We start from the raw sequence: 20,477 nt of genomic DNA, 5'->3' as shown, positions 1-20,477 counted from the left end.
TCTTGATAAATTATTTGACGTTTATAATTGGCGCATGTGAAAATAAACTCTTATGTTAGAATGCTTTAATTATGTATTTAACATATGCCACAAAACTCCATCTTAGACAGCATTTTTCAGATTCTGTTATGTAAGAATGTATCAGTTGTCATTAGATTTAACTAGAAGTAGCACTATGCCAATATTAAATACATCTAGATGTGAAGATCCATGTGATAGTACATGTGTTTGAAGGTTAGCGCGTTCAGAATTCAGAGATAAGAACTTCACTCTGTAATGTTTTTGCTCTGGAAATTCTGATACTAGTGATCATATTGAGAAGTGGAGATAAGAGGAGAAAGTAGAAATATTTCAGTTGCAGTAATTCACCAAATTCACCATTGCATGTTATATATAGAAATAAGATCAGTCATTGTTTTCAAGCTTGCTAAATAAAACTGAACTCTTGGAATGGCATGCCACTTGACCTTTCAGGCTTTCACCAGTGGTATTTAACTGGTGCAAAGGGAACACATTTGCAAGTGGCTCCTGTTGACATGACAGATTCTCCTGTTAGTTTACACAATGTTCAGAAGGCACAGGTCCCTTGCTTCAGAACGCAAGAGAGAAGCATTTTCCCAAGGAGCAACACGGTCCATATGGAAGAATGATTTGAGAAATTTTCACTCTTTATCACGACTTGTACTTTTAGCAGGCCCTTTGAAAGCAATTCCAGTGGTCAAGCATTCAAAGACTGCTCACTTTGAGATTGAAATACTTGACGCTGTAACAAGAAAGCAGATATGTATTGTGGATAAGGTGAGTTCTATGTACTTATATTTAACTTTTTATTTTTCTGCTCCAAGATTTTTGATTACTTAAGTAAATGCTGCCAGGACTGTTAAAAGCATTCCTGACTTTTCAACTTAATTTTATAATCAGGAAGAAAGATTTTTTTTTTTTTCAATAGAAGATAGTCACTATATCTTTATACTCAACGTAATTGATACATAGTAGTCAGGTCCTGGTTTTCCTGTTAAGATCTCTCATTGTCCATAGGTAAATTTTCTAGTGCTCAACTTCTCAGCCTACAGGAAAGAAAGTCTCCAGATTTTCTTTCTATGAAGTCCATTACATAATAAAACTGTTATAAACTTTTAATAGTATTATAAAAATAGCAAGCTAGACTCACTGAAGTTACTAAGTTGAGGACATATAGAAAAAATGATACCATTTGGTCATTTAAAAATACTGTTTTATTTTGATTTGGTTTCAATGTCTTGGAAAAGACAATCTCACCTCTTGTGAACATTTCACCTGTTTCAAAACTACAGTGTGAAATTTCCAATAAAAGAATGAAAGAGTGACTTGCTTAATATGCTACCTATCATTATTCATACTCACGGTTGATTCACTAGGTAAATGTAAAATATATACTTATTAGGCAAGAACATTAAAACACGTGTATGCATGTTGCAGATATACATACATATGTACAATATTTCAAACATTTTTAGCTTATTGCAAGTTTGAAAAGACACTAATAATTTAATTTAATTTGGGAAAGACAAAGTTTTATTAAGATATGTTTTCATTCATTTTGATTAGCAGAACTACTGAATTTTTTTTGTTTATGTTCTAAAAAGAAAATTCAATCACTGATCCCTTGTGACCATACTTTAGTTGGGTTTCTGATATAAAGAGAAGAAATTTTTACTCCTTTTAATTGCTAAGCAGATTATATGTACTTCCTTATTTAGTAATTATACTGCCATGAGCATCCTAACAGTTAGTTGATATTAACTTTTACTTATAGATGGAAAAGAAAGATTAAGAACTTTTTAAAGTTGAAACTGATCATTAATGACAGAGAAGAGATTCTAAACCATTTCTATGCAACTAAAAACACTGTGTTTATTCTACAGTACCAGTGGGGCTGTAATAATTAATGAATATGTATTATGGCTAATACAATTTTAATTTGTAAGTCACATTTATAACAAAATTTACTTCTATGTCAGCATATAGTAAAACCTTTGGATTTTCTTATAATATAGTAATAAGAAAATTAAAAATTAAAAGTTGCTTAATTTTGTAATATCTCAGTATCAAAAGCTCAAAACAATGAAAACTATAGCAATGAATGAATAAGAATTAAAATAGTCAAAAATTCTCCAAGGCCAACACTATAAAATTAGTCCGATTATTATCCCCTTTCTAACATATGTCTAAACCTTGGCATGTAAACTGTTTTAAGAGAAATTGAGGCATTCGCTATTTCCTCTAAATATTTAAATTTTCTGTTTAAATTTCATTTGAAGTTAAGTGATGGGGTTTAGCATTTCTAATTATTAATTAATCTGCAAAAAGTTTAGGCATTCTGAAAGACAGTTATTTCAAGAGAAGGATTTTTGCTTAGGAATTTCACATTTGGACTATAAGAGTTCTTGGTATTATCATTTCAAGTGTCAAACTCTTAGAGAAACTCAGTAGGCTTAATAGGGGATTAACTTTGGTTTCCTCACTATCCTTTATTGCACAACCAGTGTTATGTGATTTGAAACTTACTACATTCAGTTCTTTGACTTAGTAGAACTGGATTTTGTTTTGTCCTTTCACTTCTGTGTTTTTGAAAAATTATTTCATTATGATGGGTGGACATTTAGAAGAGAAAAAAATAAATTGGATTCACTTACATGTTTTTGCTTCACGATTCCTAGAGTTGAAATTTGGAAATGCAAGTAAGATTTAGATTCTGTTTTCTAAGATATTGCTTCTTTTTTGGATGAATTAACAGGCGTATATCATGGTCTTGTTAAGTGCTTTCCATTGTACTTGCTTTAGCTAATATATAAATGAATATTTTTTTTATGATTTAGTACTTGTCTTTCAGTAAGTACAGTGTTATAAAGCCATTAATAAATGTTAAAGATCTATATTTTGGAAATATCTAGACTAGATTCTTTATATCATTCATATTCCCTCTCAAGCTTTAAGAATGACATTGAAGTGTCAAACCCCAGATTTTTTTTTTTAGGCTATAGGATAATAACATCTATTTTATATACCTAAAATTAAGAGCACAAGTAATATATGTAAAATTCTTGGCTTTATTCCTTGAACATAATAGGACACAATTAAAGTTTTTATTTTATTTTAGTTTTAATCATTTGGAAAGCTGAAACGATTGTACATTAAAATCCAAGAAAAAATAAGGGATGAGCTTTATGGTTCTAGCATTCTTGGCATTTAATTTACCATTAAGATAATTTTATAATGCATAGGCTATACGTAATAATATTTTCAAATTTCTCTTGGCTGGGGATGTATGTATTTTAGTATTATGTAATTGAGCTATGGTGGAGATTTTTTTGCATCTAGATATTAGAAAACAAACTTTAAATGGATAAATTATATACTCAACTATGTCTTCAAATTATATATTCATAAGAAAAAAATCTGTAACGTTCTTAGATATAGAAAGAAAATAAATTCAATTATGTTCTTTTACTTAATCCTATACACACACCATCCAAACAAATTGGCAAACAAAACCCTCTCTTGTCTCCATTACCTTCTCCAACTTCTGCCGCATAGGTCTCTTTATTTTTCTCCTGTGTTGATGTTGTCTTCCTTCATCTGTCTCTGCTCGTTATCTCCAGAACTCTTCTAAGCATCCCCCACTCTTTCAGACATGTGCCTTTCCCTCCTCTCAGAATCTGAACATGCTGAAGTCACCAGCAAGGCAGTGGAAAATTTCTTGCTAAACCCAAAGGTCAGTTCTAAGTTTTGTCTTAGTATATTAGCAACATTTGCCAGTGTTTATAATACTCCCCTTTACAACATTCCCCTTATTTGGGTTCCAGGATAATACAAACATATATATTTTTATCCACCTCATTGGCTTCTTCCTTTCCTCTTCTTTACTAATGACTTATGAAGTTTGGAATGTCACTCATTCAGTTTTCACAACTTTTCTCCATCTGTAGTCATTCACTTGGTAATTTAATTGAGTCCCATAGATCTGAATATCATTTGGTTATTCATGAATCAAAAATATATAAATACAGCCATCTATCTATCTACCTGTCCATCTATGTCTATCTATCTTTCTGCCATCTATCTATCATCAACTCAATATCTATATATTTATTAATTAGCTTAACCTTACTTTATCTAAAAGTGAACACTTAGTCTTCCCCCCAAAATCTGCCACTCCTACGGAGTTGTCCAAGTCCATACGTGGCAATCACATCCATCGAATAGCTCAGGCCAAAGATTCGGAGCCATCATGATTCATCTCTCAATAGCACACTCCACATGCCATTCACTATCTGGATTATACCTTCAAAATATATCCAGGCTCTGACTATCTTTCTCCACCCTTACTTCAACAATTCTTCAATCTTGCCTTTGCTTCTGTCCCTTCCATATATTTTCTACGTAGCAGACAGTTGTGGCTTGTTAAATCATGTCAGATAACGACACTTCTTCCTCAAATATCTTCTTTGTCATCCTTTAGGTCTTAGCTGACACTTTTTTCCTTCAGACTTTTCCTTTTCTGTTTTATTTTTCTACTAGTATTTATTGCCATCTAATATGCTGCATATTTTCTTTTTTGTTTGTTTATTAATTGGACTATGTTACAATTAGTTCGGTGCAATGAAGTCGGGGATTTTGTTTTTTTCACTGCTGTTGTCTCCAGCATTTAGAGCAAAGTGTGACACAAATACAGTATGTATTTGTTGAATAAATGGATGTGGTCAAGAGATCTATGATTTTGACTCTATACATGTTTAGTAGTGATAGTTTGGGGATGGGGGTTTATAATATTTGAAAACACTAATTATTATTTATTATTTTCTTAATAAATTTAATGCTGGGATAAATATAAATACACTCCCAAGAAAAGACATTACCTCAAACCATTGTAGCACGTACACAAATTCCTCTTCACTTTCTTCCAGCAAAGATATATAGATTTAACTTTTACTAGCATATAATTTACTAGCAATTATTCATGTTCTGACTGCAAAAGCTCACATGCTTTTCATAAAGAAGACATTGAATATGTAGATACTTATTTAGCTAATTTTATTATTCCCCATGAATGGTTAGAATAATAATGCAAATCAAGGATGATAAAATGGATAACAGACAAAATTTATGAAATATGATTTGTAAGTATTTATTGGAAAATCAAAATAGGTTGTAGAAAAAAATAAATTTTAAATTATTTCCAGTTTCTGATCAGCCTTAACTCACTTCTATTTAGTGAAATATCAGAAGCTTATCTGGTGACAGGTCAGTAGTTCAAGAGCACAGCAGGAACTCTAAAAGCTAGAGCTGATAATGTTTCCAATATTATCCTAACCTTTTCTCTTTGAACTTAACCTCAAGAGTCCCCTTTCTTCTCATTTAATTTCTTTATGTTAAATACTCAAAAACTTTCTAAACACTTCTTTTTACAAATAAAATAAAACACTCAATGAGTATCCAATTCTTCTAATGATAAAATTGCCAAATTTCACCAGAAAGAAAAGTAGAAAAAATTGTAGGGTTCTAAGAATATAAATAAATTCATTCATAAAAACTCCACCTTTAATAATTTAACTAGACATTTTGACAGTTCTTAATTCCCAACATTGCCACTTTAAATTTTCATCCATAGACATGCTACTTAGTGTACATATGCCTCAACTCCTTCATCTGAAAATGACAGCAGCAGCTGCCTTAAAATGACCTCATGACAGTTTTAAGTATTCCATGTGTATGCAAATACACAAGTTCTTCCTTTTCTTACTCTTCCTTTTTCTCCTACTCTCCTTTCTTTTTTTCCTTCTTTTTCCCCTTGTCCTCTGTCTTTTTTTCTTTTTCCTCCACTCTTCCTCAGTCTTTTTCTTCCTTCTTATTATTTAGTAGCATGATATCATTTAAAACATATGAACTTTTCAGATAGAGAATTTTTGTATAAATATAATTTTTTTTCCTTTTTCCTTGGAGATGGTACAATATCTCTGACTCTTGTTATTATCTGTAAAATGAAGTAGTTACTATTATTTGTCCCCTTTACACATAAAGAAACTGTGGTTTAGAGAGTTGAAGGACTTAATGTATAGTAGAGGCAAGCTGTGAATCCAGTTCTGAATCTTGCTCCCTAGAAAAACTGATATGTCATTAGACAAAATTCTTCTGCTTAAGGTAACTTCATGGTTAGACTGTCTGACTTCCCATACAGACAGTTTGTTTTAGGATGCAGGAGCTATTTTTGAAGGATATCAATTTGCTCTTCCATTTAAAATAAAGGAAAAGTTTTAAGTATTTTGTTTCACTTTTTTAGATATGAAGGATGAAAATGGCGTTAGTTAAGGACATTCAAAAGTAGAAATAAAAAATATGTCTAAAGACACTTTAATAAGAATTTAAGGACAAATGTGCTATCAAAATTTTTTACCATTAAAATTGTATTATTCTGGGTGGGCCGCGGTGGCTCAGAGGCAGAGTTCTCGCCTGCCAGGCTGGAGATTCGGGTTCAATTTCCGGTGCTTGCCAATGCAAAAAAAAAAAAAAATTGTATTACTCTGATTCTTGGTTTTCCTTTATTAAAACTGTCTTCCAGAGTTATCTAAGGATTTGCTATTTGTAAAATGTAGCACTATATCTGGCACATGTTAGTTTTGTGTAAAAGAGAGTTATGTTTCAAACAGTGATGATGTATTAGAGATTAATGTAGAAAGACATATTTAATTGCAGTGGGCAAATTGAATTAATACTTTTCTATTATAACTGCTAGAATTCAAGCATTTTTGTATGAAAGTCATTATTATCCATTTCTGAAATGATTAGGAAACATGTTAGGAATTTTAAACAGAAAGCATCTTTGTAACGGCAGTTTTCAGTAATTCATACCCAACTTTCATTCTCCAAAAACATGGATTTGTCACATATATTGTGATATACCATGGAAGCTTCCAAGAAGGAAATATCAATGCATGGAATATCAATGCATGCTTATCAATATAAGAATGGAACCCCAGTGAAACAATAAATATAAATATGCTCCAGAAAACTCCATAATAACATTTACAAAGCAAATATAGGCTATTATGTAAGTCAATTATATAATGCTTACATTTTTCCATTAAAGCGTATTGCCATGGCAACAAACTTTTTGTCATTTCATTTTATTTAAAAATCTTCCTATGGTGACATAAATATAGCACAAAATTTCCTATTTTGATCATTTTTAAGTGTACAATTAATTGGCATTCATTGCATTGTCAATGTTGCTTTACCATTATCCAGAGTTTTTCATCCCTCCAAACAGAACCCCAGTACCAATTATGCAATAAATTCCCATTCTGCTCTCCCCAGCCCCTGCTAATCTCTATCTGTTTTTTTAGCTCTACTAATTTACTTAATCTAGATATTTGTAGAATCATGCAATATTTGTCCTTTTGTGTCTGGTTTATTTCACACAGCATGATATTTTCAAGTTCATCTGCAGCATATATCAGAACTTTATTCTTTTTTACAGCTGAATAATATTCCATCATTAGCATATACCACATTTTGTGTTTCTGCTCAGTTGTTAATGGACACAGGTTGTTTCTACACTCTGACTATTGTGAGTAATACTGCTATAAACATATAAACATCTGTTTTTTTTGGTATACACTTAGACTGTATACTTTTAAAATATAAGAACCAAGTCATGTTCATTCACAAGCCCCCATATTACTTAGTGTTCTATTTTGCTGGTAATTAGCATTTAGCAACAATTTGTTTATTGAAGGATATCTTTCATCCTATTCAGCCATGTCTTGCTTAGGTGAAAATGAGGAGCCAATGTCTTTGTTGAAATAATGACAAATGAGAATTCTCTCAGTGTAACTGGATGCATTTTCTCGAAATTTCTCTTCAAGGAATACCAACTCTAGGTTCTGTTGAAAGATCAGAATCATGGGCAAATTAGTTTATTGATACATGTCACTTCAGTGACTAATTTGAATAACTGTGCAGACCATCTGATAAATTGCACAAACTGGTATAAAGCAATCTGGTCCATTACTTTGTTTAGAAAGGACCACAAATGTTCATGAACATCATTTCATTCTTACATGGATTGTGCTGGTCAAGTGGAAACTGAATTTTTTTATTAAGATTTGTATTGTAAACTATATAAAATTTCCCATTTTAACTACTTTCAAATATATAATTCACTGGTAATAAGTACACTCACAATGTTCTATTATCATCACCACTATCTATTACCAAATGTTAAGGACATTGGTTTTATTTATGATTAAGCTGTAAAGAAAGTGTCCTATCTCCTAAAATATGAAATGCAATGTTACATCATTGAGAAAGTCTACATGTATAAATAAGGTTTATAGGATGCATTTAGAAAGAAAAATTGAAATTTACTAGATTTGATGGGTCTTACTGTCTATCTAGAAAAATTTGAGTGTCACCATAAAGTAGTTATCAATTAAATAGATATATATTGAGGCATCTTCCAAATGCTCTACCAGTTCAAGATAACACATTTCCTCAAACAGATACGGTTCCTCTCCTCATAGATATTGTCTGTGCTGTAGGACAAACATCATATTTAAAAGTCTTTTAAGGGCAGATAGAATACATAATGACGAGGAAAACAAACTGATTTGTGGTGTTTTCATAGAGGAAGTTAACTTAGTGTTCGGCGTTAAGTGATGCTCCACAAAAGGCATGCTCAGTTCTGATCTCTGTAGGTGTAAATCCATTGTAAATAGGACATTTTGATGAGATTGTTTGCAGTTAAACTGTGGCCAACCAAATTAGGATGGATCTTAATCAAATATGTCTGAAGTCCTTATAAGCAAAGGAAATTGAATAAAGAAGGAGAAGCCATGGGGAACAGCCAGAAGATGGAAGTCATTAGAACTCAGAAGAAAAAGGAGAAGACCCTATCATGTTTATTGCCATATGATGGGAAAGACATGGGAACTCAAAACTGTCAACCAGCCTGGGGGGAAGGAAGACTTCTAACCTCTGAAACTGTTAGGAATACGTTCCTGTTGTTAAGCCAACCCATTTTATGGTATTAGTTTTAGAAATTAGGAAGCTAAAACAGTCTGTAAAGAAGTGATTTCTATGAGTGTTCTAGATAGGGAATAAAATGAATGGAAATGAGAGAATATGACAAACACTTTGGCAGTAATAACATGGCCTTGTGGCTTAATTGATTATCAAAGTGGTCAAGGATGAGAAACAGGGGAGATGCAAATTTGATGCTAAATTGCTGGCTTGAGCAACTGCAGACACAGAGGATGAAATCATTTACTGAATATTCTTGTTTCTTGCTTATTTGTTTGCTTGCTTATCCTTGGTACAGACTATTAAAAAGGAAAATGGGAAGCACTCAATATTTTTCATTTTTAAGTCAGAGGTGCTTGGGAGATATCCAATAGAGATGAGCAGTAGGCAGTTGGGTGTGCAGCTATAGTACTAGGGAGTGGTTTTGGTTAGATATATAGATCTGGTAATCAGGAGCGTATGATGGGTTTTGCAGCAATGAGAATATAGATGATAAAATTTTAAAAGAACAATGTAATGGCTGAGAGAAAAAAGCTATGAATCTGATGATGGTATCAGTATATTAAAATCTAAAACTTAAATAAAGGGTGGTAAAGGAAAATACAAACCAGAAATAGAAGAAACATGGAAAATGTTGCATCACAGATGCTTAGAAGAGAGTGTTTGGATGAGAACAGAGTGGTCATCCATATCAAATGTAAAGAAGAACAGAGAAATATTATATGTATAACTTGTATTAAATAGTGGGTGATCATTACTGAATTAGTTAGACCAGTTTAGCTAGAGTGCTTTGGGAAAAAGTCAGCCTGGAATGGGATGACAATCAGAGATAAGAATTTTGAATTTCCTGGAAGACATTTGTTTTGTAGATAGCAATTTGATCCAAATTCTTCATTTTTGAACTCTATACTGTGTCTTATATAGACCTAGTTTATATGAAGTATAGTATAGATACATGGATATATAGTACAGGCTACATGGAGTTGAAAATTAAACATATTCACTTACTGTGAGATAAATCAGTCTAATCAAGAAGATAGATGGGCCTTCATATTTTTAAAATAAATATTACAATAGATAGCATACATAAGTTTATCACAAATTATTCTAAGAATACCAAGGAAAATTTTCCTTTTATCTAACAGATCTTTGGGCATGAGATTAAGAGTTAAAGAACTATTCAGCTGAAGGATGCACTGGGAAGAATCTAAAAAAAAAAAAAAAAATCATTACAATATATTAGCCTAGGCAGTAAAGATTTATCAGGACGAGGAATTATATAGTGGAGGCAAAGATGCAAAGATGCCAAAAAGTAACAAACAAGGCTTCTGGCCTTAGGCAGTTAATGGTATGATATCGCAAAAAGGAGACTGGAAAGATATGGTTGGGGCTGATGGAGGAGGGCATAGATTTCTTGCTAAGGCTCTTAGACTCTCTTCTCTCTTCAAATCAAAGTAGCACTGTTATCAGATCTACCTTTCTGGAAGTTAACTTTAGTGATAATGTGGAAGATAGGAGCAAGGCTGAGAAGCAAATCCTTATTGTGCATCTTCAGAAATGCCACATTTGGTAAGTAGCATGATAGCGTGGGATCTGATCAGGGTTTGAAGCTACTCACCCACCTCTCACATTTTACTAACTTTGTGACACTGGGCATTTCCTTATGCTTTCCCAATGTTGCCAAGTTGTAATGTTTTTGCAATATCAGTGATACACACACGTATACTTTATTAACATGCTATCTCATTACGGGCAGCAAATATAAATAAATGATTATGAAACAAAGCCTTGAACAAACTGTACATACATTAACATGTTTAATTTTAATAAAAATTAACATGAAATTTCTTGCATCTATCAAATACATATTAGATGTTTTAGTTTCCTAGCTGCCAAAATAAACAACATGCGATGGACTAGTTTAACAGATGGACTTTACTGGCTCACAGTTTCAAAAGCTAAAAGGCTTAATTTCTTCAGGATTGGTGTCTAATGGCTATCCAGCACTGTTGGGGTTCCTTGAGTTTTGAGTCATGTGCATTTCCACACGGCAGTATCTTCCTTTTGCTGCTTCCAAGCTTCTGGCTACTCCTCGTCAATTCTCTCTCCATCTGACCTTCACTCTGTTTATAAGGGATTCCAATAATGTAGATTAAGGCCCAATCTGATTGGGTGAGGTCATACCTCACCCGAAGTAACATTTTAAAGAGATCTTATTACAGTGGATGCACATCCCCCAGAATACAGATGAAGAACAGATGCATGTGCAAACTGAAGTATATGATTCAATCCACCACATTTGAGAACTATAAAATGAAAGAACACAGTAAAATTGTCACGTTATAGTGAAAGTATTGAAGGCAAGTGACTAAATTTTTATTTTATGCTTGTGCATATTATATAAGTGTGGGAATAAGTATTAAACAATTCAAATTGAATATAAATAATTGGGCACATCTCTAGAACATATTTGAATCTTTTAAATACTTATATTTTTTATTTAATCTTCTATGAAAAACAATCATGAATGAAATGAAACAATAAACATAGAATAGTTTCTGTCAAGTGTAGTTACAGCCTATATAAGTAAAATACATTTATATCAGTAATTGTAATCTAATTTAGAAATTGATATTATAGATGAAAGGCATATGATATTTTATTATTTTTTTAATATGGTTAAATTTAGTTTATCCTATAATTTTGCTGTTTGGATTTGTAATGAATTAAGGCCCTCTTCCTATCTATAAAACTGAAATTGTGCATACTGTACTAATTGCCAAGAAGTTTCTGATGAAGGACTGCTTAGCTCTTTCGTGATCTAAGAGTTCAAACAAAAAAGGTAAAGACTGTGCTTATATATTAAATGCCTGGGAAATAGTCATGGTTTGATCTTTTAATTTCTTTTGTTTAATTATTTTTTAAATAAAAGAAAAATTGTTTTATAGACATGCATTTTGGCCAGATTCACATAACTTGGTGATGTGATTTTAGAGTACACTTAAAATCTAACACACTATGATTTTTTTCATCAATCTTTTTCACTGCCCTTTTATTGTCCTCAAACCCCATGTTTCTTGGCCCAAATTTGTGCTCCCTTATGCCTGAAGACTGTATTAGTAGAAAAATATGAGTGATGGAATTTATTTTTTTCCTAAAATTTGTATAACTAAAGCAACTAAACTCAGTATAGTCCTAAACAATACATCAATGTGTGTAATCTTAGATTTATATATTTTTACATTGTTTCTTACTTCCTTCTGTGAAAACTGTGCTATGTACATTGCTACATAATAAGAGCTTACAAGTTTGGAGGACATTCCTTTTCTAAAGATGCTATTATCCTCAAAATTCTTTCAATTGATTATTAAAAAGCACCTATGAGAATATCTTGCAGGGATATTATCCTGAAATAGTGCCTCTTCCTTCCTTCTGCTGTCTCCCTCCCTCCTTTCCTCCCTTCCTGCTTTCCTTTCTTCCCTCACTCCTCTCTTTCATCCTTTCTTGTCTTTCTTCAGTATTCATTAAATACCTTCCAGGTGCTAGGCATTACAATTGACCCAGGGAACAGTAGCATGAAAACAAACTAAAATACAATGTATTCCCTACTCTTCATGTCTTCATGGCAGTATTATAGTTTCTGACATGTAAATAGTCCAATGCAAGACAACGTAACACAGACTACAACAGAGAAATAAACAAGTGACTGATTGAGCTCAGATTGTTTTCTTTTGCACTGAAGAAATTGAGAATATCTTTGCAAGTATTTTTCAGTTTTAAACACTGCCAATACACTGAAGGATCATCATGGGGATATCTCTAACAGAAAAGGGCAATTTTCTAAAGTACAAATGATCTCTTCTAAATGCCTTAGATTCTTGGCCTTTTGGGCTTTATCTGAAGGCATATCACTTAGAGATACTTTCAGAGCTTGAGAAGAAGGCAAAGATGAATTCCCTACTCAAGAGTTTCAAATGTGCAAACTTTTCAGACTGCATGCCATTGGTACAATGCATTTTATTAGTGGATTTTTAAACTGACAGTCATCAAATAATTTTCAATCCCTGCTGATCTGTTGAGACTCAAACAGGTAATCTGAGCTGCCCTAGTCTGTTGCCACTTAAATCTATGAATGTCACCTTCATTTATTTTCCATTCAGAAGTCAGTTCTATGTGAGACACATTTTGTTTTGAACCACCTACTACAATAAGTAACAGATCTTACATCTGAGAACTGAATTTGCTCTTAAATTAAGAGATGCTCTACCTCTGCCTTCTTATAAACTCTTCATTCCAACATCATTTTGTGAAAGGAATGAATAAATTACCTGTTCTTTTTTTATTGCCTTTTAAATTTTCCCATTGCCTCTGAAGTAAACATTTAATAATATTTCATGATTAGAATTTTTCTGACTTTGCAATTATTGGCTAATCTTTTTAAAAAAATAAAGTGCAATATAATTAGTAATTTCTCTTAGCAAATGAGTCAATGAATTATTAGCTGTCTAACTGAGTAATTTATTTGTCAATACTGGTCTGTGTGCCTTCGAATATAGATTTATTATCTGCTTCTCGTAAACTCCATTTATTAAAAACCTTTTATAATCTGGAAGTAATTTAATCATGATTTTAAATGGGACCTTGAAGCAATAATGCAGAGGAAAAGCAATCCTTCGTTTGCAGATGGAAAATTTCAAATCTGTCTCTGAAATTCCTTAAGAACTATTTTTTACATAGAATTCTTTTAACTCTTTACATAATTAGAATAACATAAACAGCAAAAACAACCACAAAGCCTGCTCAGTTGATTGCTAAAATAAAATGTGCATCATTGCAAAATGGGATCAAAACAATCAAATACGTTTTTTATCATTTGAAAAAATAGAGCCAAAATTGACTTATGTGCTTTGACTTTTCAACCAGCACTTCTGGCATCTTATAGACAATTTCTTTTTAGGTCTTTTTTTAAAAACATAGAATCCCTCTTACTTAAGTTAATGATCCATGTATATCATAGTTAAGTAATTACATGTATTTTGGCTAAATTATACAATTTTTGCATTAACTGTTATATTTATATGTAAAATTTGTAATACTTTCATTTTACCTTCTGTTAAAATAGATCACATTTAGGTGGTAGATATTCTATCAGCTTGTGTCCAGAGTTGTATAACAGGCAAAAAAATCAACCTGCGATGGATGTGTAGCATGATCAACAAATCAAGCTTTATTCTTTTAATTAACTTAAGAACTTAATTGTCCATTGGTGAATAGTGAGGAAAATATTATTAAAAAGATGGTGTGCCAAGTCACTCAATGGCAATATATTTGGTAAAAATGTTGTGGATGATAACTTGTGAAGTACATCATGGACCTAAAAAATAAAAACTACTGTCTGTGGGCAGCTCTTCGATGCTTTTAGCAATGTCTTCCAAATGAGGTGAATGGAAATATATAGTGTCTTATAGTCAAAATATCCATCAACCTGGATTAATAAAGACTGTGATTGCATTTTAAAGTAACCACTGAACCCCCAACATCTATGTACAAGGAAGTGGCCTCCGAGAGAGCAGGTGACTTGTTTTTATGTGGGTCTCTAGATTAATGGAACCACACCAGATCTAAAGTTTACCTCCACTTTCAGAGTACCTCCACTCTGTACTTGACTCATGACTGAAGGGATTTTGCATTGCCTCTATCTTCATGCTAACAATTTGCATATGTAAGGATAGTGAAACATGTATTTGATATTCAGAAGGATATATTCTGGTAAATACTGAAGTTATATATTATTGAGAGTTTTTGTTTATTTTTGCTGGATTGCACACAGGAACAAGGTATGATTAAATTTGTCTACCTCGTTATGGTAACATTTTTATGTTGTAAAATATGAATCCAAGGCATACATTTATTTTCAGAGGTAAGATTTAGGAAACTAGCCTAGTTCCACTGCCTTTTTGTTAACCTCTGCTTTACATGAGTTATGCTGCTGATGATGTAAGTAAGCTCTGTTAGAGGAACAGAGTAAGAATACTGCAGAGTAGATGCCTCAGCCAATCTGTGATGTACAAGTAGCATGAGTGAAAAATAAATGTATGTTGTTTTACATCACTGGGTTTTGCAGCACATCTTTTATTATTCTGACAGATGCATTCAATTAAGCTTCAATTAAAGAAAGTTTTCATGGTTTTGGAAATTTGTCATTAAAGATCTTCTAATTACTAGAAAGACCTATAACAGAGAATGGAACTTGTTTTCTTTTTTTTTTCTTTTTGCAAACACTCGCAGTTAATCTTTCCCCACCTACCCAGGTAATTTCTAATCTGCTTTCTATGTATGTGAATTTGCTGCCTGCAGTTGTCTCTTCTAAGTGATATTATACAGTTTTTGTTTCTATGTATCTACCTTATTTCACTGAACAAAATGTTTTCAAGATTATCCCACGTTGCAGTATGCATCATAACAACTTTTTCTTATAGTTGAATAATATTACACTATATGTATATTCCATATTTTGCTCATTAATTTGTTGATGGCCATTTTGGTTATTTCCAGCCTTTGGGTATAGTGAATAAATGCATCTCTAAGCATTGGTGTATATATATCTGTTTGGGACCCTGTTTTCACTCTCTTTGAGTATTCATATAGAAGTGTTTTTTTCACTTCTGCAGAAAGAGACTTGTAATGTTAATAGGAATAGTATGGAATTGGTATATTGCTTTCTGTAATATTCACCATAACCTTGGTAACTCTTCCAATTCCAGAAAATGGGACATTTTGCCATTTATATAGGTATTTCAGCAGTATTTTGTGGTTTTTCACTATGCAACTCTTTTGTATCCTTAGTTAAATGTATTTCTAGTTACTTTATTCTTTTAGATGCTATTTTAAATGCAATTTTCTTAATTTCCTCTACAGAGGAAATTTCCTCTTCATCTGGACCCAGGCTTTATTTGATCGAAAGTTTTGGTTATTGATTTAATCTTTGTACTTGCTATAGGTTGTTGATGTTTTATATTTTTTCTTGAGTGAATTTGGGTAATTGATGTATTTCTAAGAATTTTTCCATATCTTCTACATTATTTAGTTTTTGGCATAAAATTGTTCATGGCATTCTCTTATAACCTTTTTAATTTCTGTAATGTCAGGTGATGTCCCCTTTTCCTTTCTGATTTGTATTTGCATCTTTCTGTTTTCAAGTCTAGCTAAAGGTTTGCCAACTCAGTTGATGTTTGGAAAGAACCAGCTTAGTGTTTTGATTATTCTCTCAATTATTTTTCTATTCTCTATTTAATTTATCTATGCTCTATTCTTAATTATTTCCTTTCTGCTAACTTTAGGTTTACTTTACATTTGTTGTTCTAGTTTCTCAAGATAAAACATCAGGTAAATAATTTGAGATCTCTCTTCTTTTTAAATATAGGTACTGATAGGCATATGTTTCTCTCTGAGCACTGCCTTTACTGGATCCCATAAGTTTTTGTTGTTGTTGTTTGTTTGTTTGTGTTTGGCGTGGGCAGTCTCCAGGAATCGAACCTGGGTCTCTGACATGTCAGGCAAGAATTCTGCCACTGAGCCACTGTTGCACTGCCCTAGGTCCCATAAGTTTTGGTATATGTTTTTATTTGTCTCTAGGTATTTTCTAATTTCCCTTATAATTTCTTCTTTAATCCATTAGCTATTTAAGAGTGTGCTATTTAAATTCTACATTTGTAAACTTCCCAGTTTTCATTATTACAGATTTTTAGCTTCATTCCATTGTAGTCAGAGAGATCATTTTTTAATGATTACCATACTTTGAAATTTATGAAACTACACTTGAGCCATAAGATATGGTGTATCCTTGAGAATGATTCACATGAACTGTAAAAGAATATGTACTTCATTACTGTTGGGTGAAGTGTTCATTGTATTTTGGTTAGTCTAGTTGGTATATAGTGTTGTTCAGGTCCTCCATTTCCTTACTGGTCTTCTATTTAGATGTTCCATCTAGTATTGAAAGAAATGTATTAAAACCTTCAGCTATTATTGTAGAGCTGTCTATTTCTCTCCTTAGTACTGTCAATGTTTGCTTCATATATTTTTGTTCTTTACTATTAGATGCACACTTATTAATAATTGTTAAATCTGCTTGTTGAACTGACCCTTTTATCGCTATATAATGTCCTTCTTTGTCTCTTGCAACAGTTTTGGTGTTAAAGCTTATTTTATCTGATATTAATATAGTCTCCTACTCTCTTTGGATTTCTGATTGCATGAAATGTTTTTTTTTCCATTCTTTTACTTCCAGTGTATTTTCTATCTATGGATCTAAGATGATTTATTGTAAACAGCACACAGTTGGGTCATGATCCTTTATCTGCCAATCTCTGCCTTTTGAGTGTTGAGTTTATTCCATTTATATTTAAGGTGATTACTGATAAGGCAAGATTTACTTCTGCCATTTTTCTAATCATATTTTGTAGACTTAATACCTTTTTTGTCCCTCATTTCTTACATTGCTGTCTTGCTTTCTGTCCAGATGACCTTTTATGAGTTATTTTTAATCAGATATCCTTTCTTTTTATGTAATTTTTAAAATGTGCACTTTATTTTTACATTTAGCACAATAAATCTTTCACAATTTAGATTAGTGTTGATTCTAATTGACTTAAACACATTTTTACTTACACTAGAGATCTTCATTTCTGCACCCATCATCAAGATACAGTGTAGTACTTTTCCTTTCTGCATAGAGGACTCCCTTTAGCATTTCCTGTAAAGCAAGTATACCGATAATGAACTCTTTCATGTTCGGTTTGTCGGGCAATGTCTTAATTTTTACCTTACTTTTGAAGGACAACTTTGGCAGGTATATTATTCTCAGGTAATAAGTTTTTTTTACAGCATCGTAAATATATCCTCCCACTGCCTTCTGGGCTCCATGGTTTCTATTGAAAAATCAGATGCTAATCTTATTAAGGATCCCCTGTATGTGACATATTACTTCTCTCTTGCTGTTTTAAAAATTCTGTCTTTGTCCTTGGCATTGCACAGTGTCTTGGTGTAGATTTGTTTAGATTCAGCCTGCTTGGTGTTTAAGTATCTTGGGTTTGTATATATATATCTTTCATCACATTTGAAAAGTTTTCTGCCTTTACTTCTTCAATATTTCTTCTGAACCTTTATCTCTCTCCTCTTCTTCCTTTAATACTATATTGGTATGCCTGATGGCATCCCACAATTTTTCTGGCTGTGTTCATTTTCACATTATTTTTTCTTTCTGCTGTTCAACTGATTTGTCTTTGAGTTCACTGATCTTTTCTGTTGCCTACTTCAATCTCTCTTGAACCATGCTGTATTGATGCACATGATAGCATCCCATAAGATTTCAAGCTGTATTCATTTTTTTTTTTCATTATGTTTTCTTTCTGTCCCTCAACCTGGACAATTTCAATTAATTTGCCTTGGAGTTCACTGATCTTGTCTTCCACCTTGTCCAATCTCTCTCGAACCTCTGTATGGGATCTTTCATTTTTGTTACTGCACTTTTGAGTTCCAGAATTTCCATTTAGCACTTCTTAATGAATTCTACCTCATGAAATTTTCATTTTGCTCTTATATTCTTCCGTTATTTCCTTTTGTACTTTTTCATGTTTTGCTTTAGTTCATTGTTCTTATTTATGAGAATTGTTCTAAGATATTTGACTAGTAATTCCAGAGACAGTACTTCTTATGGAATATTTTCCATTGAAGTCTTTTTTATTCTTGTGACTGGGCCATACTTTTCTGTCTCTTTGTATGTTTTCTGATTTTTTTTGTTGTTGTCTGAGCATTTTGTTCCAGTCATTCTGAAAGTCTAAATTTCCTACACTTCCATCTGCCAGACTAAAATCAAGAATAAAAAAGGAAAAAACATTAAAGAGAAGGAAAGGATGGGGATAAAACAGACAAAACAGTGACTAAAAAATAACCATAAAAAAAACAAGATAAAAGTAATTAAGTGTGCTGCCTAGTCAAGCCAGAAATTACTGCTTATGAAGCCAACACTTAGCAGTGTCTGTCCTCATACCTCAGGTGCCTGTCAGACTCCAGACTATGAAATGGAGAAATTAAAACCCACCAACCAGAAAACCAAGAAAAAAATAAGTTTTTGTCCCTGTAGATTCTTTTGTAAGACCAGAAGATGGGGCAAGATAGCAGCATAGTGAGGTGTGCGATTTAGTTCATACTACAGAGCAGCTGGTAAATAGCTAGGAATGGTACAGAACAACTGCTGGGAGAACATGAGTGACTTAACACACAGTATACACCAGTTTGGACCAGGAGGAATGACTGAAATACCACACAGAACTGAAAGTCCTCCAAACTGCAGAGGCTGGTGCTTCTACCCCAAGGGCACAGAAGACTAGTTCTCTCAGGGAAGAGGAAACAGACTTTACCAGTAGCAAGGGCTTAGTTCAACCAAGCTACAGTTGCACAATTAATTAACAAATTCTGACTACTGGAAACAGGTCCCCAGCACAGGTAAACTTGGAATATTCACTAAAGGAAATAGGAGTATTTTTGCCTCAGGCAGAGAAGGGATGGGGTGAACAAAAAATGAAAAACAAACAAACAAACAAAAAAACAAACAGGATTTTTGAGTGAGAATGCAAATATTGGAAAGGAACTGAGTCTCAAGAAAAGGGGGCACATGGATCCTGGAGATACATAGAGCAATATACCAACTCAGGCTCTTGATTGACAAATCAGAGGAGGATGGCTCCAGCTCAGAAAATGCTTTTTATTTACTTCTTAATCAGTTCACTTCGATAGAACTGCAAGCACTCTCAAGCTTTACCACTGCCACAGGCAAGGGTGGAATTAATGTATTTCTGAGAGACAAAGTAATTAGTTAGGTGAAAGGGGTTAATTTCCTATAGGGTATATCTTCCCCCAAGAAAAGGAGGGAGGGCCCAGTTTAAGCAGAATCTCTCCTTCAAGGAATTCAGGTCCCAGGTACTGTAAAACAGAAGCAAACAAAGATTTCCTACTGCTTCACCTCTGTCTCACCCACACCCCCAGCAAGGAGTATTTGCTGAAATTAAAGGCACCGCATAATCTTAGGATGGTGGAAGGCATGAGCAGATAAGTGCCACAAGATGGACAGGATAGGAAAAGCACAGAGTCTGGAGGCCTCATAGGAAAGTCTGACAAACTGCTGTGTCTCACCCTTAGAAGAATTGATGCTGGTTACTCTCTCCCCAGGACCTGACCTGTTTGGCCTGGGAAAATCTGACCTGTGTTTATAATATCTGAAGAGACCCTTCTGAAGAAAAAAAAAAAAAAAAAAAGATTACATAAAGACAAGGCAAGAAGCAGAAAAAGAAGAACTGAAAAATTTTAATCAGTTAAGCAGAACTTATGCTAGGGGTCTCGAATAAGTTGAACTGAAT

At 32.9% G+C, this 20,477-nt stretch overlaps 1 protein-coding gene across 2 annotated transcripts in view; it reads left to right on the top strand.

Annotated features, from left to right (window-relative positions):
* The first annotated feature begins 485 nt into the window (after window positions 1-485).
* Window positions 486-20,477, top strand: part of TECRL (trans-2,3-enoyl-CoA reductase like) — a 150,941-nt gene continuing 130,949 nt past the window's right edge. Inside the window, exon 1 of one of the 2 annotated variants that reach the window (XM_077136991.1) lies at window positions 486-798. In XM_077136991.1, the coding sequence (XP_076993106.1) occupies window positions 565-798 (234 nt within the window). In that variant the 5' untranslated portion in view covers window positions 486-564. The remainder of the gene's footprint in view (window positions 799-20,477) is intronic. The other variant, XM_077136990.1, reaches the window with a different exon arrangement.

This window comes from Tamandua tetradactyla, chromosome 19 (assembly GCF_023851605.1).
Source record: "Tamandua tetradactyla isolate mTamTet1 chromosome 19, mTamTet1.pri, whole genome shotgun sequence".
NCBI classification, from domain to species: Eukaryota; Metazoa; Chordata; class Mammalia; order Pilosa; family Myrmecophagidae; genus Tamandua; species Tamandua tetradactyla.
This window is presented reverse-complemented; position numbering and strand designations above follow the sequence as displayed.